This window comes from Equus przewalskii, chromosome 8 (genome assembly GCF_037783145.1).
Source record: "Equus przewalskii isolate Varuska chromosome 8, EquPr2, whole genome shotgun sequence".
Classification (NCBI taxonomy): Eukaryota; Metazoa; Chordata; class Mammalia; order Perissodactyla; family Equidae; genus Equus; species Equus przewalskii.
The window spans coordinates 13391924-13414743 of record NC_091838.1 but is presented as its reverse complement, the minus strand read 5'-3'; the positions used below and the strand labels follow the sequence as shown (position 1 = coordinate 13414743).

Genomic DNA, 22820 nt, shown 5'->3' with positions numbered 1-22820 from the left:
CTTTTTCTCTTTTGTAGAATTTCTTTTACTACACTTTTCAGTATTATAAAAATGTACAACTTGATGCTTTCTAGAAAATTCTTACCACTTTTATTCCAACACAGAATTGTTCTCACACCTCATTTATCTCAGATAAGGCCTTTTCCAGACTGTTATTCCTAACCTGTCTCCTGCCATGGGAAGCAGTGTAGGATAGTGATTAAGAGTGTGGGCTCCAGGGCCAGCCCCAGTGGCCTAGGGATTAAGTTCAGCATGTTCCGCTTTGACGTCCCGAGTTTGGTTCCCAAGTGCAGACGTACACCATTCGTCTGTCAGTGGCCATGCTGTGGTGGTGGCTTACATACAAAAATAGGAAGATTGGCAGCGGATGTTAGCTCAGGGTGACTCTTCCTCAGCAAAAAAAAAAAAAAAAAGGAAAAAGAAAAAAAAACACCCCTACATGGGCTCCAGAGTAAATTGTCTGAGTTTGATTCCTGGCTTTGCTACTTTATAGCTGTAAGAACTGAAGCAAGTTATTTACCCTCTTGGTGCCTCAATTTCCTGATTTGTAAAATGGTGCTAATAATAGTATCTACCTCATAGGGCTGTTGAGAGAAGCAAATGAACTGATGAGTATAAAGCAAGGTTTCTCAACCTCAGCACTGTTGACGTTTTGCGCCATGTAACTCTGTTCTGTGTATGCATGCAAGGAGAGTGGGAAGGGGGTTTGTGGGATGTTTCGCAGTGTCCCTGACCTGAATCACTAGGTGCCAGTAGCACCTCCTCCCGCTCATGACAATCAAAAATGTCTCCAGACTTTGTCAAATGTCTCATAGGGGACAGAATCACCCCCACGTGAAAACCACTGGCCCAAAGTGCTTAGAGTAGTACTTGTATTATAATAGGTGCTTGAAGATAGTTGCTGATATTGCCAGTCATTAGATCCTCCCTAAGGGATTTTTCCACCAGCAGCACTTGGTTAGAGATATGGGGAAAGCTGATAGCCAGGTTCAGCCAGGTAGATCATTGGTTTTTGCCTACCAGGTACAAGGAAAAGAGGGGCGCAGTGGTGTGCAGGGTATCTGCAGTTGTTGCTTAGCAGACTAAATGGGATAGGCAGGTGAAGACAGACGGGGTCGGCCTTTCTTCCTTAGAATAGATTAGGTCTTTTGTTTGGCTCCTATACCGGACTTACCCTTTGTGGCGCTCATTACATTTTAATTAGTCACTTGCATCACTTTTTGTTTACTTTGTGTCTTCTCAGACTAACACTTTTATGGGACGGGGACTGGCTCTCTTATCATTCAGTCATCAGCCCCAAATGTTGGCTAGCAGTAGGTGTTCAGTAAATATTGAATGAATTGTGTTTGTTTTATATAAATTTTGTGCCCTCTTTGAATCCTATATATGGTCCAGATAATCTCTAGTATAGTGTAAGATTATGGCATCTTAGAATTGAGGAAATAAATATAAAAAATATATTTGTCTTATCTGCTTGGTGGCTGCCCTACTGCTTTTTGGTTCGCTAGTTAATTTAACCTTTTTACATACAGCAGCCAAGCCCTGGGTGAAGTATAGTGCTAACAGTGACACCTTCAGGTCTTACTGTAAACATTGTTTTCTCAGAGAAGCCTTCCCTGCCATCTCCTCCCTCCAGCTAGCGTTAATGTTACACTAGCTCCATGTTTTTGCTTTAGTGGTTCAGTCATTTGCCTTTCTTTGCTGCATGGTAATAAACTCACTGAGGTCCAGGATTAAGGTTTACTCACCATTGTATGTACTCACTGCCTAGCATCACATCTGGGTGTGCTTTCAAATATTTGGGAGGTTAATATTAATTAATATATTTTTAAAATAAGGCTTTCTAAACTGAACAGACTCTCACTTAGCTGAAACCTTAACAGAAATAATATAAAATATTTCCTGTAATATTAGGAGTTTTAAGGTTTAAAATAAGCTTCCAGCTAGTGATTTGATACATTTTACAGTTTGGATCTAAATCTTTGCTACCTATGAAAGTAGTTTTAAGTATTTATTATTCTGCATGTGAAACATCAGTTTTATTTTGCAAGAAAAGTACTCTTTTTTGTTCTAATTCTTACAAAATTGTCTATAAATAAAAGCATACAGCTCTAAATTTATGATAATTTTTGCATGATGTTTGTAACCTATTACTCAGCAAACCACACAGAGGCACTGCTGGGTTACGTTGTCAAGTTGCCTTTTTTTTTTTTTTTAATAAAATTCACTCTTTTCTTTTTCAGCTATTATTCATGGACTGTCTAGTTTAACAGCTTATCAATTGAGAACGATATACATATGTCAGTTTTTGACAAGAATTGCAGCAGGAAAAACCCTTGGTAAGTATGTGTTTTTATCTTATATTGGAAATGTTTCAATCTATGTCTAAAGGTCAGACAATGAGAAGAAACGGATGGGAGCCGTCGTTTGTTTTCCAGTGTGTGCCCATGTGTATTTGGCATGTACATCTACACACATATCTAAACCAAGTAAAAGAAATAGAGTCCCTATCTTCTTAGAGCAGTGGTTCTCAAACTTCAGCCTGCTTCAGAATTAGTAAAGACCTTGTTAAAAAACAGAATGTCGGGTTCCCTTCCCCATGATGAGTTTCTGATTCAGTAGGATGCTGAGGGGCCCTGGAGTTTATGTTTCTAACAGGTTCCTGGGTGATTCTGATGCTACTGTTGGGGAACCAGACCTCATGGCCTCTATTTTAAAGATTTCACTTTAAATTTGACTCTGTTACAACTTTGTTGTGACACTTTGTATCATACACACTTTGTTTTTTACTGGCAACTGTGATATTTGAAACCTGTTATTTGAACTTGATTTCAGCACTTAATTATATAAGGGAATATATGATTTATAGCTATAATATCTCTCTCCCTTGTCTCCATAGTTAATTTTAGATTGTAATGGGCAAGCCTGGTTCAGTTTATCAGTAGTGGCTGATATTTACAACATGGTCATTTAAAGGACCTTTTGATACAAGTAATTACATATTGATACTGGTTTTTACAATTTACAGATGCTTTCCCAACAGTCCCGAATGGCAGAAAGTACTTGCATGAAACAGCTTCCTTATGAACACGTAGTGTTACCTACAATCCCAGTGTGTTAGTGCCACTCTCACGGCTGTCACTAATCTGGCTCTGGCTCACGTAGCGTGCTTTGTGTTGGGGGTGAGATTAGGTCTGGAGTTGGTTCCAGGACCATAAGTGGATATGACTAGAGGCAGAGTAGATGTTGGGGAGGCAGAACTACAGGTAGATCCGGGCCTGTTGCTGAAGAAGAAAATGGGCTGATGTGGACACAACTGGAGAATTCCAGACTGTGCAAGCTGTGAGTTGACATGGTTGTTAACAGAGTTGTTTTGTAAATTAAATGTGACAAAATATTCTAAAGTACCCCCCTGTGTTTCGCATATAGCACTTGTTCAGTATATTTTAATTTCTCCACCGACAACCTTTCTTCCCTAAAGAATGGTGGAAAAAATCCAGATTTTGTGTGTGACCCCATGGTTTAATTTTGAGATTCAGTGAGATCCCCTTTTGGGTATATCTTAGATATAACAGGCGAGGATCAGTTATCCAGAATCAATATATTCCATCATAATGGACTCAAGTGAGGCAACATTTAAAATTTGATTTTAGGGGCTGGCCCAGTGGCACAGCGGTTAAGTTCGCACATTCCTCTTTGGCAGCCTGGGATTCGCCGGTTCGGATCCCGGGTGTGGACATGGCACATGCTATGGTAGGTGTCCCACATATAAAGTAGAAAGAAGATGGGCATGGATGTTAGCTCAGGGCCAGTCTTCCTCAGCAAAAAGAGGAGGATTGGCAGCAGTTAGCTCAGGGCTACTTCCTCAAATAAATAAATAAAATTTGATTTTAATTTATATGTTGGATTTTCAGCTATGCATAATCCTTTTGGGTTTTGTTTTTTTTAGTGGTTACTCTACAGTAACACTGCCTAATAGATATATAATGTGAGCTACCTATGTAATCAAAAATTTTTTAATAGCTAGAGTAAGCAAAGTAGAAAGAAATAGTGGAATTACTTTTAGCAATATCTTGTTTAACCCAATATTTTAAAAATATAACGAATAGAAGACATGTTAATAAGATATTTTACCCTTTTTTTGCAGTAGGTCTGTAAAATCTGCTGTGTATTTTATACTTACAACATCTAAATTTGGACCAGCACATTTTAACTGCTCAATAACTATGTCTGGCTAGTGGCTACCATGTTAGCTTTAGTCTCTTGCCCCACATAGATTTAAAATATGGCAAATGTCTTGAGGGAAAATGTTTGGTTATGGCAGGCTCCCTCTCATGGGGCTTTCTGTCTTAAGATCTCTGCAACTCTGGGAGATATGCCTACCTTTCCACCCCAGCTTCCTGCACTGCCTCAGAACTCAGCAGAAGTCCTGTGGGGAGGAACCAACCATGTGTTTTCAGTTCCACTAGTTTCCAGTCCACCAACCTAGGCCCAAGGAAAGTGCCAGAAGCTTTGCTCATTTCTCTTATCCCCAGTAAACTCTCCCTGCCTGGAGTACCCTGAATCCTCAGCATATCAGCATATGAGCCCAGGGAAGAAAACAGCTGCATATCATCAGCTCACCTCAGAAGGATTCTCTCTCTGGAATTGTAGTCCATCTAGTTCTCATTGCTTCCAAGGCTTTCCCGTGTCTTTAGCAACAAGATGTTACAGCTTACCCAATTTTTTTCTAGTTGTAGTGGGAGTGTTGGCCTGTTGCAGTGTCCTATGTCTTACCTGAGAGTGAAAATCTACACTGTAAATTTTTTGAAGTTAAGATCTAACATATATACATTTTTCTATATCTCACATTTATAAGAAGGAAGGCAGATTAGTAAGAAGGGTTAATGTCAGTCAAGAAAGACTTAACAGGAAAGATGAGTATTGAAAGGAGTTTTTAAAAGAAAGAAAGCCGATGTAAAATAAAAGAAGGATTAGGCAATCTGCGTGTGCTTTTCATTTCACTGCTTTACAGCGTGGACTCTCGCCATACCAGCCATCTTGTTACTCCTGAAGTGGTTTTTAAGAGTTCTGGTGTCTTCTACCACTTGCTAGCTGTGTGACCTCTCTGGGTCCCGGGTCGTAGTTTATAAGACAAGGTTGATAGTATTGTGTACCCTTGTAAGGGAATTGTGTGGACAGAGGAGTTACTGCATGTTAAGCACTTAGCACAGTGCCTGACACATAGTAGGGCATCAGTAAGTGTTAACTATGAGTGCAAATCTCTTTATACACCTCTGCCTTCTCTTCTGCTGCTCCGTCTTCCTGAAATGTTCTCCTTCCCATGCTTCTCTTCTTCACTTGGTTATTGTCTGTTTATCCTTAGTGTCCCAGTGCAATGATCTCTCATGAAGGATTCTCTTCTAGTATCCCTGTGGGGGTTCAGAATTGGCCACCTCAAAGTGTGTCTCTTTGGCTTGATTATCTTTAAGATGACTTGATTATTTTTAAGAGCAAAGGACTCTAAAAAATACTTTGACCTTCCCCCTAACTGCCTAAAAGAATTTAAGTTAGAAGGCCTGTCCCCAGGACAGGCAGTCACCATAGATAACTGTGGGTATCGGTAGACTGTGAGGGTCCTCGCTCAGCCCATCCTTATCAAAGTTCTGTCTACCAAACATTTGCTTTTCCATTTCCATGTGAATTGCCGTCCTCCCCTTTGAAGCCCCAAATCACTACCCCAACATTCTCCTTTGTCTTTCACTGAAAATGGTATTTAAGGTGACAACTTCAGTCATTTTGGCGAGTTACTCAGTTTTCCTGGGTTTCTCCTATGTGTACAAGTTAAGGCTTTGTTTGATTTTCTCCTGTTATTCTGTCTCATGTCAGTTTCGTAGACCAGCCAGAAGGACCTGGAGGGTAAGAGGAATTGTCTTCCTCTCCTACCCTCTTCTTAGAGCTGATAGGAACACTTCACACTAGACTCCCCAAGAGAGTTTTCGGAAAATTGAGATGCATGGGCTCTCTACTAATTAAATCAGTCTCTGGGGGATTGGCCTAGGCATCAGTATTTTTTAAAAGCTCTTCAGATTCTGAGGTATAGCTAGTGAAGTATCACTCACGTTGGTTTGTCTCTGTATCTTCTTCCTGGCTACATGTGAGCTCCCCAAGGGCAGGAACTGTTTCTTCATGCTTGTATCGTAAGTACCTGGCACTGGGCCTGGAATCCAAAGAGACTTAGTATATGAATGAGTATATGTTTGTATCTAAAATGTTGGAGAGGCAATTAGGAGAGGACAACAGGAAACAAAGTAGAAATTGTTGAAACTGCTAATATTTAAATTGCATACTCTAATATTTCAAAGGAAAGAAAATGATGTGCTATTTAAAATTCTCTTTAAGTATGTTTGTTACATAGTTGCTATGAAACTACAATGTACCAGGAACTATAGGGCTTTGGAGAAATATACTAAGAAGCTCCTGCCCTCACATTTTGAAATGTGATCATTATTCATCATGGAGTGAGTAAAAGGTTTTCTGATTTCAAGACATTTAAAAGCTAATAGGATTGTTGAGATAAGTCTAAGTATGAAATACCATGAGCATACAAAAGATAGGCATAGGGGCTGGCCGGGTGGTGCAGCAGTTAAGTTCACACATTCGACTTTGGCAGCTCGGGGTTTGCCAGTTCGGATCCCGGGTGGGGACCTATGCACTGCTTATCAAGCCATGCTGTGGCAGGCGTCCCACATATAAAGTAGAGGAAGATAGGTGTGGATGTTAGCTCAGGGCCAGTCTTCCTCAGCAAAAAGGGGAGGATTGGCGGCACATGTTAGCTCAGGGCGACTCTTCCTAAAAAAAGAAAAAAAGATAAACTTTCCCAGTCACTTAGCTAAGGAATTCAAGAAGGAGGTAGAGGTTGCTCTGTGCCTAGAAGGCTAGATGGGAATGAGAATCAGAAAGAGAATGTGAAAATGGTGTCTAGACCAAAACAAAAGCATTAGAGTTATTCGGAGAATAAGCTGTAGTTTACCTGGATAGTAGCACTCTTGATTTCCATGCTTAACTCCCAAAACTTACTCCTCACCCAGGCTTCCTATGTCAGTAAATGGTAGCACTGTTTATCCAGTTGTTGAAACCTGAGAGTCCTTTCTTTTTCCTCACAGTCTACATCTATGCCACTAGCGAGTCCTGTTCTGCATTCAAAATAAATTCGGAATCAGATGTTTACTTTCCTCCTCCATCGTCTCTAATGGCATGCATCCCACTTGCCCGCTGCTCTAGTCAACTGATCTCCTTTCTGTCTTTGGACAGACTCCTCCTCAGGATCCTTGTACGTGTTCCCTCTGAAATGTTTTTCTTCTAGACCTTTGTGCCACTGCTGCTTCTGCACATTTTGCTGATCTTGGCTCCCCTGTCACTTTCTCCGAGAGGCCTTTCATAACTGCCCGCCTGAAAGAGCCTTGCCCTCCCCCATCATTCTCCATTTCTAGTACCTTTTTCTTCTCACTAGCCCTTATTCCTCTGAAGTTAAATTGTTAATCTCTTTACTACCTGTCTCCCATTAGCATTGTGAGCATCATAAAAAATAGGGACTTTGTCTTAGTCACTGAGATATTCTCAGTTTTTAGGCAAGTGCCTACTCATAGTGCATGTTCGATATTTAGTGAATGAATGAATGAAGATTATAGGTACAAGACATACAGAGTGAAAGTTCTGAATGTCACATTGAGGTGTTTGTGTGTAATTTGCTAACTGTGAGTCTTTGATCAGAATAACCTGATCAAAATTCTGTTTTAAGAAAGTAGTACAAATATTATCTCATTAAATATTCACATAAATCCTATAAGATATTTATTTTCATCATTTTGTGGGTGAAAAAACTTTTTCAGTACCACACAGGTAATATGTTGGAGTGTGAATAAACTCCAGTCAAGCTTTTTAAACCACTATGCAGTATTTTGCAACAGATAGGATATGGTGATGAGAAAGAGGAAGGAGTTAAAACAATAACTCCTTAGATTTTAAGCATTGGTGATTGGAAGAATGTTGGTAGAGAAATAACTTCTTGAAAGATCCAATTTCAAATATCCACAAAATATATAACAAGATTTCAAGCGGTATATGCTAAAATCAGATTTCAGAATAAGCTAATTTCAGGGCTAGCCCTGTTGCCTAGTGGTTAAGTTTGGTATGCTCCCCTTTTGGTGGCCCAGGTTTGGTTCCTGGGCATGGACCTACCCAACTCGTTGGCAGTCATGCTGTGGCAGCAACCCACATACAAAATACAGGAAGATTGGCACAGATATTAGCTCAGGGCAAATCTTCCTCAGCAAAACAAAACAAAACAAAACCCTAATTTCATGCTGTATCTTGAGGTTTGTTATAATACATTAGACTTAAGAAACATCTAAAAATTCTGTTACTGATACCTTACCTAAAATATAGTTTATTTTAGCTCTTAAAGTCAATATTTTAGTAAAGAAAATCTTCAAATTTTTCATAAGCTCATCTAGCTTTTTCCATTTTTAAAGTTGGTTTTAATAAGGGACTTAACTTGAAAAATCAAATCACTTCCCTAAACTGGCATATACCAGAGCAGTTCCTGGCACATAGTATATATTCAGTAAATGTTTAAAGAAATGAACTCATAAAAAGTTGACAAAGTAAGGTTCTGCTTAGCTTTCTAAGTTACTTATTTTTGTTCTGGTTTTAAAAGATGCGCAATTTGAAAGTGATGAACGAATTACACCCTTGGAATCAGCCCTGATGATTTGGGCTTCAATTGAAAAGGAACATGACAAACTTCATGAAGAAATACAGAATTTAATTAAAATTCAGGTATGAATATTACTTTGTATTTATAATTATATTTTTTCTAGAAAATAAAACATAACATCTAAAGAAATTACCAGCCGCTTAATGGAAGTTGGACTGTAAACTCAGAGTAAAATTTAATATTATCATTCTCTTTAGAAATTTCACCTTTGGTTTATAGTCTTGACACAAGCTTTAAAGATTATAAATATGAAAAAATAGAACATTTGGTAAGAAGTTAATGGGTTTTTGTGATTAAGAGAATGTAAAATTTTAACTGTGTGGTGAGAATTTTAGGAGTAGCATGTTAAAGAACAAGAAGCCAAAAAAATCATTCCAAGGTATAATAGGGAAGATGCGTTTTGCTAACAGGCAGAGCAGATACTAGGACTTTCTCAGTTAAGTAAACTTGTCTTCATTTTTAAAAGATTGTTTACAGTTGGATAGGAGAGAAAATCCAGGTGGTGTCCCACCTTCCCAAGGATTGATTATTGATAGTGTGGTGACTGTCAAGTATAATTAAGATCTGGAGAGAATGGGCAGAAAAGCGACTCCTTAAGAATTTCAACCCAGCGCAGGGAGATTTGCCGTGTTATCCTGATCTTTCGAGGCTTAGAGGAAGCAGGCCTTCGTTAGTAGACTAGTACGAAGCTGAGTGGGTTACTGTAAAGTACATAGCAGACGTGGAACTTGCTTACGATTTGCCAGGTGCTGTTCTAAGCACTTTCCTGTGTAACTCTTTAATCCTCACAGCAACCCGAGGAAGTAGCTCCTGTTATTTCCACCATTTTACATGTAAGGAAACTGAGGCACCAAGAGGTTAAATAGCTTCCCCAAGTTTACAAAGCTACCTAGATGGTAATGGTGGTCGCATATCTTACCATATATCAAAAAGGCCAGTTTATAAAGTATTTAAAAGCATCTGGTTTCCTAGGTGTCTATTAGAGATTTCCCAGGGATCCTAACTAGCAAAATCCATATATCCTCATCATCGCAAAGGCCATCTACCGCCTTTCTCATTTCTCTTTTGCTCAAAATTAATATTTAGGTGAGTCCTAAAAGTATATGATGTAGCTCCTAGTTTATTTATTAATGCCAGCCTTTAATTTGACCTAAATTAAAAAGAGATAGAATGCTGGGCATTTAGTATTAAATGTGCAAGGGGCCAATGAAAATTTTTCATAAACTTTTCAAACCACAGTTATTTCATCTTTGAAAAAGTATTTTATGTCATTTATCAAATCAAAATTATTAAACTACATAAAAATATTTTAAATGAAGTAGTTTAGATATACCTGAGTTATTTCAATATTACACAACAATTTGATATTTTGAAAAGCAATGTAAGATATATATTTGTCATTCTATCTTTTAGGCTATAGCTGTTTGTATGGAAAATGGCAATTTTAAGGAAGCAGAAGAAGTCTTTGAAAGAATATTTGGTGACCCAAATTCTTATACGGTAATTGTTTAAATTAGATTCAGAATTTTAGAACTGTTTTGGTGGGATGTGGAAAATTAAAGGAACATGGAGGAGAAAAGGAATGCTTTATCTTTTAAAGAGTATAGAATAGTGCTGTCCAGTAGAAAGACAGTGCAAGTCACATATGTGATTTTAGATTTTCTAGTAGCCACGTTAAAAAAGTAAAAAGAGGGCCTGGCCGAGCGGCATAGTGGTTAAGTTCGTGTGCTCCACTTCGGCAGCTCACAGCTCACAGGTTCGGATCCCGGGCACAGACCTAGCACCCCTCGTCAAGCCACGCTGTGGCATCCCACATAAAATAGAGGAAGACTGGCCCAGATGTTAGCTCAGCAACAATCTTCCTCCATCAAAAAGAGGAAGATTAGCAACAGATGGTCCCCAGAGCAAATCTTCCTCCCCCAAAAGAATGGGTAAAAAGAAACAAGTGAAACTAACTTTAATAACATTTTGTTTAATCCAGTATATCCAAAAACATCATTTTTAAGTCTCTTTTTTTTGTGCTAAATCTTTGGAATCTGGTATATATTTTACACTTATGTCTAAATTGAGGGCTCACACATTTTGAGGGCTCAGTAGCCACGTGGCTACCATAGTGGGCAGAGCAGGTATAGGAAAAGGCATTGTAACTTGCTTTTCTAGAGTTTTCTTATGTGATCATCAGTAGTTTTGTGTATATGTGTAATGTTAAGGTCAATAGAAATTAGTTTTTAAATATTAAAAACAAAAGTTATTCAAAGAAATAAAAGATAGTTTTATACATTTTTTAGTGAACTTTTTATTGAACAATAGCACACTTCTAGTAAGGTATATGTATCATAAGTGTGTAAGTAGACGTGTTTTCACAAAATGAACACGCTTATATGACAAGCGCCTCGATCAAGAATCAGAACGTCACCAGCACCCTCCCGTCACCATGTCCCTCACCTTCTCAGGGGTAACCAGAATCCTGACTTGTAGCATCAAAGGTTAGTTGTATTTGTTTCTGAACTTTATGTAGTAGAATCATATAGCAAGTTTATAATTGTAAGATTGACCCATGCATGGTGTTGCTTGTGACAATAGTTTGTTCATTCTCATTGCTCCATTTTAGGAATATAATATTTATCCGTTCTACTGTTGATGGACGTTTGAGTTATTTCCAGTTTTTGGCTTTTACATTCCTTTACATGTCTTTATAGAGCAAATATATATGTTTCTATTGGGTATATACTTAGGAATAGAATTGATGGGTTATAGGATATGCACATATTAAGTTTTAGTAGATACTACCAAACAGTTTTCCAATATAGTTATGTCCATTTCTCCAGTAGAATGGAAGAGTTCCACTTGCTTCAGAGACCTTACCTGTGGTTTTCATTTTAATCCTTCTGGCAAACATGTAGTGCTGTCACATTGGGTTTTAACTTCTGTTTCCCTGATGACAATGAAGTTGAGCACCTTTTCATATGCTGGTATAGAGTTGGAGGTGATCGCCTTCATCTTTTAAGGGACTGAGCCAAGTTGAGGGTAGGTTATAGTTTTAGTAAGGCACAGTCTATCTCTAATTTGCCCCTCTTCCTAGGGTGTAACCCTCCAGAGGTTTCCGTTGAAAGCCTGATGCGTTTATTGGGTCCCCTGCCCCTGCGCTTTTGTCTCAGCTCTGTGAAGCTGCTGAGAATGCCACTCTGCTTGTACTTCACAGAAGGGGAAACCTTAACAGCCTGTAAGCATAAAGTGCTTAACCTCACTATTATTAGTAATCAGGCAACACCAAGTAATATATCTAAGTAGGGTGCTATACCTCAGACTGACAACGATTAAAATATCTTAGAATACCAACAGTTGGCTCAAAAAGTGGAGAAATGGTAAGACTGCTGTATTGTCCTCTCAGGAGTGTAAATTGGTATTTAAACTTTGGAGAGCATTTTAGCAAAATCTATAAGCACGCATTCCAGAAATTCCACTTCTAGATAGAGTAGCTGTTTGCACTTTTCACTGCACATTTTAATAGCCATGAAGCTTTATTAAAATAAACAAGCCCCTCTGAGACAGTTGGTCTGGGATAGAGCCTGAGAGGTAGAATTTTTTTTTAGCTCTATAGCTTTCATTGTGCAACCAGAATTGAAAGAACTACTGTCCAAGAAGGACTTGTACTGTGCACAAGAAGACATATAGAAAAGTGTTTAATAGCATTGCGGTAATAGAACATAGCCTAAATGCTTTCAACAGGCAGGAAGAATGGGTGAATATATATGGAGTACTATACCCCAGTGAAAGTAACTAGTTCTATAAATATCAGATCAACGTGGATAAATGTCATAAACAGAGTGGAGCAAAAGATAGCAAGTTTCAGAAGAGTACACATAGTATAACACCATTTGTATGATTTAAAACCATGCTGAACAATACTATGTAGTTTGTGGATGCATGCATATGTAGTACAAGTATAAAAGAGTGCATGGGTGTGGTAAATTGTAAGTTCAGCGTAATGGTTACCCTGAGGGGAAGGAGGTTTGGGGCGGGGGAGCTGCAATCAGATTATGGCTCCAGTTGTACAGATAATGTTTTAGTTGTTAAACTTGGTAATGGATGTTCAGGTTCATAGTATTTTCTTTAATCCTTTTGCATATGTGTGAAATATAAAATACTTTTTAAAAGTCAGAAAAAATACATTGATGGGCCATTTAAAACAATTTTTAAAATTTCTAATTGTGTCTCTTGGAGTTTATATTTATAAAGCGATTTTTTTCAATTAAATAATATATGACAAGATTTCTAGTATCTTATTTGTGATTTATGTGTTACTACTTTTCCTCTGTTTTCTGTAGCCTTTCAAAAGGAAATTGCTTATGATAATCTCTCAGAAAGATACATTCCATTCCTTTTTTCAACACTTCAGCTACAACCACATGATGGAGAAAATTAAGAGTTATGTGAATTATGTGCTAAATGAGAAGTCATCAACCTTTCTAATGAAGGTATGCATATTTCAGAGAGACTCTGACAGTACACTTAGGAGAAATTTTTAGAATAAAGGAAGATACTTAAAATAGAAATCCCAAAAACTGATCAGAATTTTATTTAGTGATTTTGTAGAAGAATGTGGCAGAGTGTTACAATCAGTGAATCTAAAGGGTTTATTGGTGATCTTTGTCATATTTTTATAACTTTTAAAAATTAAGAGTTGGGGAAATTTTTCAAAGTAAAAAGTTGAGGAGAAAACCTATCAAAATGAATTAAGAAATAGGAGGAAAGAAATATTTAGTTTTAATTAAATTTTAAAGAAATTTTCAGCATATTTTTGGAACAAGTAAAATTGGACTGAAGAAGGTCCTTGAAAAAAATTTTTTGTAACGTTTTGTCGTCTTCAGATTTTTCACTTAGTATATTATAGTGGTGCATTGATTAATTTGAAGTAGTTTTATTTTGACATATCTAGAATTTTTATTGATTTTGGGGTTTTTTAAGTAACCTTTTATCTTAAAATTGCCTAGAGAGCATTGTGTGTATCGAACACATTTACAAGGAAAGACATTCTCCATAATGCCTATAAACCAAACAGGTAGCTGAAGCAGCTGCTGGTGCTGTCAGTTACTGGGGAAATAAGAACGCAGGGCTCTTTATTGGCCTGTGAGCAGAAACTTTGGTTATGACTGTGAAAGAATCAGAAGGCTTAATTTAATGCTGTTTGTTTAAAACGCCTTACTGCATTGCTTCCTCTCCCACAACCCCCTTTTTAAGGCAGCAGCAAAAGTAGTGGAAAGTAAAAGAACAAGAACAACTTCTCAAGATAAACCTAATGGTAACGATGTTGAAATGGAAACTGAAGCTAATTTAAATACAGAAAAAAGGTTTGTAAATTCATTAATACGTTTTATGTCATGAATGCAATATCTTTATGTAAAAGTGATGCTAGTGAGCCGTTATTAATAAAAATAATTACTGAGTAGTGGATATATTGTGTTACTGGTGATTAATGTTTGGATATTTGGAGTATTGTAGAGTTACTTCATGGCTTATGCAAATTCTACTCTATATGCTAAGCAAAAATAGGGAATGAGAAAATAGTACAGCTTAAATGGTGTGAATAATACCACTTATCATTCTCAGGGAACATGTGCTCTAGAACAATGTTGAGGTTGGAAACCTGAATTATTTGTGCCCCTGGTTCTCAGGTCCCACATGCCTTCGTTATGTTACTATTTTACTCTACTGAGGGTTATTCTAGGATTTTAAGATATTGTTCATACATCTTCTCTGATGGTAAGCTAGCCACTTCATCTGGTGCTTCTTAACCTGAAGAAATAGTGATTTGCTCCAGTGCTAGAGGGAAACAGGCCATGTCAGTCCTACATATTGAGAGAAAAGAATTCAGTCTCCAAAATTATGTCTTCTTTAGAGATTTTCAAGGGTGATTTTTACTGAATTGATTTTTACCTTTTCCTTTGGCTTTAGAAGCTAACCCTCTTGAAGAAGATAAACTCTAGCATTATAAAGATGATCTTTTCTATTGAACTCGTGATCCATTTCCTCTATTCTTGCACCCTTAACCCAAGGCCAGATAGTCAAATCCTTCTGGTCTCTGGATGGATGTATTTGGCATTGGATGTAATATTACTGTTTTATCTTGGGACCATGATTTGAGTGCCGCAGGTTCCCCACCTTAACTACTTATTTAGCAATGGGGATTGGGGTCTAAGTTGAGTGAATATGGCATTGTCACACCTCAGGACTAAGCGCAGTCTTCTTATAGTCTTCTTTGTCCATTCAAATCACAGCATGATCTGCTCCTCACTGGTTTATCTCCCCAAAGGCTCTATTAAAGTCTTATTTCTCAGTGACTTATTTTTTTCTAAGACTCATTTTGAAAACTAGAGATTTCATTTTTATTGGCTCAATTATTTCATTTTGTTTAGGAAATTAAAGTTTAGTAATACTAAGACCCAATACATTCTTGTGGCAGAGCCTTCCTGCCCACTGCTTTAAAATAAAATTAAAACTTACCATGATTCTTGCAGATAATGAACACATTTCCTATGTACTCTCCTTTTATAGTGCCACCCACTTATTGCAAATGCCCTCCTAGATGCAGAGACAGTTCAGTCAGTGGGTGTAAAACAGAACTCTTGATGTTTTCATCTGTCTCTCTGTACCCTGACTCTCCTCCTTTATCTCATACATCCAGTTATCTCCCCAAGTGTTATGAGTCCTATCTCAGAAATGCTTCTCTAATCCATTCTTTCTTATCATTTATATCCTAGATTAGTACTTAGCTTTGTAACACACAAATCCATCCTTGACATGACTTCCAGAGTTAGCCTCCCATAAAAATAAATCTGTTTAAATCACTTCCCAGCTTAATAACCCCTATTTGCTTTCTGTTTCCTACTAGATGAGTTAGAATTTAATGGCATGGCTTATAAAGCCCTACATAGTCTCTTTCATATACAACCTCATGCCTATACGTTAACCCTTCCTTGCCCACATACATGGTACTTTCTAGCAATGTAGAACTTCTCCCTGATCTTCAAATATTACAAGCTCTTTCATGTCTCGGGCCTTGCTTCAATGTTAAATTCCCTTCTTTCTGTTCTCTTCAAGGCAAGGTCTTACTTGTCATTCAAGGTCTAGCTCAAAGATCATCTATAAGAAGTCTTGCTGAGCTCTCTGATCAGAGTCATCACTTCTGTGCTTCCAGAGCACCAAGTCACACCTCTGCAAAAGGATAGTAACATAGATAGTAACATATCTGTTTACCTGTCTTTATCTCTCACTAGGTTGAGAATTCTTTGAAGATTCGTAATTAGCTTTGTGTCCCTGGTGCCTAGTTCATTACTAGGCATACGTTAGAACTTGTAGTGTACTAGACACAGGGAGCAAAACCAAAACCAGAGACAAAGTAAAATAAAGATCAAGAATCATCAGATATCAAAACCATCCTGGAAGCAAATAGAATCAGGGCAAATAAAGCATCAGATTCACCAGTATCAGGACAAGAATCAGCAGGATGCAAGTTAAACAAGGATAGACTTAGAAATGTGATTGTGGGGTCAGACAAATGCTAGGAAAGATGAAACCATCATGTTACCAATACTAGATGATAAATCTTATAAACTATTTGAGGCAATAAGAGTTATAGAGGTGAAACAGAAACAATAGCAGACATTACATAATTTTTATGGATAGACTGAAACGCTGAAGGAGTTGAGATGGACACTTCAAGGAGGTGTGACCATTGAGCAGGGCCTTGAAGGATGTTAAGATTTTTGCTGGTGGATAGAAGAGGAAATGTCATTCCAGGGGAGAAGGATAGTTCCAGTGAAGGTATGGAGGTGTAAATAGTCTTGTGTTTGTGGAAACTAATTTTAACTACAGCAAAGGGGAGGAATTTGTTAAAACATTCATTTGGAGCCTGGTGGGGAAGGCAAGAATTAAACTTGAATTCCTGGAAATAAAGATCCCTGGGTGAGTTTCTGAAAGAGTAACATTATGAATGCTCAATTACAGCTTTAACTCTACTTACATTAGCTTGATTTACTATCTCTGGTAAGCACATCTGTGCAAAAATTAGCCATGTTGTAATGGACTGATGTCACCAAGTTTTCTTTTCAAAGATATCTTTTGTAAGTTGAAATATGACTTGACTATGTGGAAAGTACTATCCTTATGAAAAGTTTCTTTTGTTTACATTCTTACAAATTTTTTCTTCTTTTAAAGTGTTAGTGACAAACAGTCTGCGGTAACTGAATCCTCAGAGGGTACAGTATCCTTATTGAGGTGAAGTAAATTGACATTTTTCTTCTCTGTCTTTTAAATCTTTGATTGAAGCAATTCATGCAGACCTGGATATGTTATAATAACTGCCATGTAAATGGTATGATTTAAAGAATCTTGTAGGATCCAGTTTACCTCAATAGATATCAAGATGCTGACGTGTCTTGAAATTCCAAACTATATAGAGACCTGCCTCTGGGATCCTGGGTGGTTTCACATTGTTTCTACCAGGCTATTATTGGAACCCACATACAGGGTGAACTTGAACTTAAAGCCAATCTGTCATTGAGGATATGCTGGGGCAGGAAGGGGATGGAGGTTACATTTCTAATGAATGTCCTGAACTCCGTTTTTCTGAAATTACTTGAAAAACTGTATTCAATGTACTAAAAATGCTGTGACAGACAATATAACATGTTCAGAGAGCAGAAAGTCTGCATGAATGATTTCAGAGATAGAGCAGTTGGGATGCTGAATGGAACCATGGGAGGGGGTGGCTGGCGTGGTGTGGAGGAGGTCGTTGGAAGTGAGGGATTGAGAGGCCAGGATGTTATATGGATTATCCATGAGAACATTGAAATAATTCGTGATAATAGCAGCACCTGGGTAGAGAAAGATCTGTGAGTGATGGGAAGTGCTTGGAGGGATAGGGAATGACTATGGAGAATGGTAGATGGTAATATACCTCAGTGACATGAATCCTCAAGGGCTAAGGTCTATGGAAGCAGGATCCTGAAAGTGGCATTCATTAAGAAATGAGAAGTATAGAGACCCACCTTCGGGACCCTGAATTCATAGAAGGGGGAAGATTAAGCCATTCTCTACTTGAGAAAGCCACAAGGAGAGAAATACTGTCCCCAGGGGAGAGCAAGATCTTAGACAAGGCGAAGAGGTGGGGGAGCTGGTGAAGGGGTTGAGAATGGCAATCCAGAGAGCACAGTACAGAGTTCTGGGAGGGAGGGAAAGGACTAGTCGGTTGCATAGAGCACTTATAGGAGTAAAAGTGTAGATTTTTTTAGGTGGTGATAAAATAGCTGCCAGAGCTTAGGTGAACTACTTTTTTCATCTTAGTTTGTTCCTTTATTAAATTGGAATAATACGAACTTTGCAGGGTTTTCAAAAATTCTACCACATCCCGTATCTGCAGACAGCTTATCTTTCAAAAAAGCCCTTTTTGGAAGTTTCGAAGATAATCAAGTGATAGCTGCCATCATGTAGAAAGGAATTTTGGAATTTCTCTTTTGGGAAATAAACTTTAAAGCCATAGGAGAGAATATAAGTTAATACTTTACAGTCTCAGGTTTGTTTTTTTTCTTGGTCTGTCTAATTGGAAGGCCAAAGAATCTTGATTTCTGAGTAAATGAGATGGAGAAAATAAGTGATGGGAGAGAGGGAAGTCTGACAACAACAATCTTAAGAGGCCAAAGGTTAAGATGGGCACTGAGCAAGGAGAGCACCAAGGGAAGCAGGCCAAAGTAGAAGAAGGTCCTAGAACAGAGATTCAGACAAATCATCTACCTTTTCCCGTAACTTTTCTAGTCTTTGTGGAACCAGTCACATGCTTTCGTGTTTCATTTAGGTCTCACAAGAATCTTTTCTTATCTAAGTTAAAACATGGAAGCCGACAGCAAGATTTTAATAAGAAAGGGGAAAGAGCGGAAACTCTTCAAAGTGAGTACTCTTATTACAATTTTAGAAGTGGAGAATTGATGTGTCCTTGAAAGCGATCCAGCCCTTAATCACCACCACAACACACAAACACACACTTCAGGAAACTGAATCACAAAGAGATTAAATGTCATGACTTCATAGAGTTAATTAGAGGTGGTGCTTAATTTAGAGTTAGCTATTCTGATTGCTGAGCTAGAGCACTTCTGCTGCCACGGTACACTGCTTTTCTATTTAACTTTATTCAGCAACTGGAAATGGTTACTCATCTGAAACATAAATGCAGTTGATTTTTATTATTCATGGTAGGTATGTTCTCTAAAGTTGCCATGACACCAAATTACTGAATACTGAACGATTACCAGGCAGTACAGGATTAGGTTCCTTTGAGCCTCTCATCACAACAATATTTTTGTCCACTAATCAGCACATAACCTTGTTTATGTGTTTTCTGTCTAAGACACCTTATTTAATCTGTATTGTTAATGCATTAACATTGCACTCACAGCCAACAGCACTGTAACTCGTGCCTCAATGAAGCTCATCTAACGCACATTTTCTCTACAAGGAACATCGTAGCCTTCTTGCACTGAGGAACAGTAAACAGGACTTCCACAATACACTTGGGGGCCATTTTAAACAGCGAAATTATCAACAAAAGCACAAAAATGTGGCACTTAAATAGACTGGAAAAAGGACAGATATTTATAGCATGGTTGCTGAAACGAGAAGGCAGAGCTTCACCTCATTTCACCTTGGCTGGAAACGTGCACGTCAGATGACTCATTTTTTGCCACTCTGCACATGTCCACCAGTGACCGCAAAAACACTGAGTATTGATTTTTGAGTTACAAATTTTAGCAGGTAGGTGAATTCACAAATATGGAATCCATGAATAATGAGGATTGAGTATATATAGAATCTTGATACTCTTCATAGCATTTAGAATGTATTATCATTATAAAAGGCATTGCTAGATTTAAAAAACAAGCAACAATAACTAAAAGAAAAAAATCTTAAAAGCTGTCCATAACTATTTTGTTCTAATTTGATTAGAGTTCCTCCTTGGTGAGTATTCATTCAGCAAATATTTATTGAACCCACACTATGTTCTAGGTACTATACTAATGTAGGAATTTCTAAACCTTATCGATCTAATCCTAGATACTTACTATCAATATAAAAATAATCGAAGTACAAACTTGATGCCAGGCATATAGTAGGCCTGCAGTGAATATTAATTGAATACATTGATTCATAGCTGATGGCTGATGACAGAGCCACTGTTAGTTAATAGTTGTAAATTACGGCTCTAAAACATTTACATTCATAGATATTATCATCATCCTCATTTTAAAGATGGTAGACTTAAATTCAAAGAAATATTTGCTTCATGTTGGAGTTCCAAAATTATTTTTCTACATCTATTGCTGTAAAATGGCTAGGAATCATAATTCTAAACTAAAATAATGTGAGGATTTTCCTAGACTTTTAATTTCATAATACAAAATTCAAAGAAATGGAAGCATATACTTTTTTACACTCTAAATTGTTGATCAGTAGTTAAACTCTGATGAAGACCATAACCTGATTGCAGAGTGGCTCGACAGTAACTGTGGTTATTGAGCCTAGATCTTGTGAGTTTTAGTACATTTCCTGACTTTTTGTTAGATCTTAGTAATAGATACATACACTTTAAAAATAAGTCCCAGTTTGCTCACATGAGTCCCCAGGTATCCTCTCCTTAAAATTAGAGGGTATTAGTATTGTTTGTGCTAAACAATTTTTCCAAATTTTTTTAAAACACTTGTTTTCGAAAATAGCTTTTTTCAGATTTGTAAAATTGCCTTGTACTTTTAAGAAATCAAGTAATTCAGAAAAGTTGAAGGAAAAAAATCACCTAGATTCTTTTTATGCAAAAAAAACTCACCAGCATTCAGTGAAATGATTAATATTTGAGTTAAAAGCTTTTTATATGTAAACTTTTTTAATTCTCAAAATAATCTTATAAGATTAGTGTGCTTTTTTTTTTTTTTATCATCATCTCCATTTTACAGATGAGGAAATCAAGACAAAAATAGGTTAAGTAAAATGCCCTTGGTCACACAGGTACATTATGAACAGAACCAGAGCCAGAATTCGAAATCAGACATTGTAACTTCAGAGCTCATGTCCTTAATTACCGTGATAGACTGCCTCAGTGGAAGAAGAGAGAGATTCAAAGCAATTAAAAATTTAGAAAAGTGTGATCAGGTTACATATGTTGCTTTAAAATATATTTACGTTTAATTTTTTAAAAAGTGAAACTGAAGGATTCAGTGAACTTCAGATACTGTTTCATAAGAAACATATCTAACCTATATGCTTCCTCCAAAGTGAAGAAGAAAGGATGCGAAATTGTCTGAGAGGGTGGGTCAGGCTGCCTCTAGAACCAGAGATTTGAACTTTGGACTGTTGGTTGATTTTAGCTGTAAAGGGTGAGATTAGCAAAAAACCTCTCCCACTGACTCCCAGATTTTCTTAGTTACATTTTATATGATCAAAGTTTGTAATATTCCAGTTTGTAGCCATAATTGCCATAGTAGTTTGTTTTTAAATTGATTTATTTCTCATCACTAACACTTTGGCCAGGATTTCCCTGTTCCTTGCCTCTTCATTTTGATTCATTTCTTGTTTGAATGGTTTTTTTTTTTTAGGGAAAAAAAAAAAAAGAAGGGCGTATTGGGGCCAGCCTTGTCACCAAGTGGTTAAGTTCAGGCACTCCGCTTTGGCAGCCCAGGGTTTCACTGATTTGAATCCTGGGCGTGGACGTGGCACCGCTCATCAGGCCATGCTGAGGTGGCATCCCATGTACCACAACTAGAAGAACCCACAACTAAAAATATACAACTATGTACTGGGTAGCTTTGGGGAGAAAAAGGAAAAATAAAATCTTAAAAAAAAAAAGGCGTATAGGTGCTATAATTTCTAAATTTTTTTTTTTTTTTTTAAGATTTTATTATTTCCTTTTTCTCCCCAAAGCCCCCCGGTACATAGTTGTATATTCTTCGTTGTGGATTCTTCTAGTTGTGGCACGTGGGACGCTGCCTCAGCGTGGTTTGATGAGCAGCACCATGTCCGCACCCAGGATTCGAACCAACGAAACACTGGGCCACCTGCAGCGGAGCGCGCGAACTTAACCATTCGGCCACAGGGCCAGCCCCTATAATTTCTAAATTTTTGTCCCCAAGAATGTATATACTCTTTTTTTGCTTAAAGGTAAATTTGGCTAAATATAATATTCTTTGGAAATATTCTTCCTCACAACGTTGCAGGCATTGCTCCATTATTGTTATTTATTATTTTTTTGAGGAAGATTAGCCCTGAGCTAACAACTGCTGCCAATCCTCCTCTTTTTGCTGAGGAAGACTGGCCCTGAGCTAACATACTTGCCCATCTTCCTCTCCTTTATATGTAGGACACCTGCCACAGCATGGCTTGCTGAGTGGTGCATGTCCACACCTGGGATCCGAACCATCGAACCCTGGGCTGCTGAAACGGAACATGCGAACTCAACTGCTGTGCCACCGGCCCAGCCCCGCTCTGTTATTTTCTGACTTGATGAATGCTGCTGTGGCCTTTTGTATATGAGTTGCTTTTTCTTCATAGATGCCCTGACATTTCTAATATGTGTGTTTAATACTATAAATTCCCTTTTAATTATTGCTTTAGTTGCATCCCACAAATTTTGATGTTGTATTTTCATATAGTTTAAAATATTTTTTCATGTCCCTTGAGACTTTTTCTTTGGCCTATGGGTTATTTAGAAACTGTTTAATTTCCAAATATTTAAGGATATTCCAGGTATCTTTCTCTTATTGATTTCCAGTTTAATTCTGTTCTGGCCTGAGTATATACTTTCTAGGTTTTCTTTTTTTCCTTTTTTTTTTTTTTTTTTTTTTTAAGATTTGTCTTACTGCCCAGAATATGGTATATCTTAGTGACTTGTTCATTTGAGAATACTGTGAATTCTGCTATTGTTGAGTGGACTGTTGTAAAATGTCAATTAGGTCCAGTTGATTCTTAGTGCTTTTCACATATTCTGTATGCTCACTTATTTTTTGTCTACTTATTCTACCAG

At 37.5% G+C, this 22820-nt stretch overlaps 1 protein-coding gene across 6 annotated transcripts in view; it reads left to right on the top strand.

Moving 5' to 3' along the window:
• The window catches only part of TERF1 (telomeric repeat binding factor 1), a 36772-nt gene that overhangs the window by 2833 nt on the left and 11119 nt on the right, over positions 1–22820 (top strand). For 2 of the 6 annotated variants that reach the window (XM_008515618.2, XM_070631512.1), the window contains exons 2-8: positions 2244–2339; positions 8699–8820; positions 10172–10258; positions 13087–13236; positions 14000–14109; positions 16976–17035; positions 18612–18703. In XM_008515618.2, the coding sequence (XP_008513840.2) occupies positions 2244–2339; positions 8699–8820; positions 10172–10258; positions 13087–13236; positions 14000–14109; positions 16976–17035; positions 18612–18703 (717 nt within the window). Of the gene's footprint in view, positions 1–2243; positions 2340–8698; positions 8821–10171; positions 10259–13086; positions 13237–13999; positions 14110–16975; positions 17036–18611; positions 18704–22157; positions 22323–22820 lie in introns of all 6 variants that reach the window. The other 4 variants (XM_008515619.2, XM_070631513.1, XM_070631509.1 and 1 more) reach the window with 3 other exon arrangements.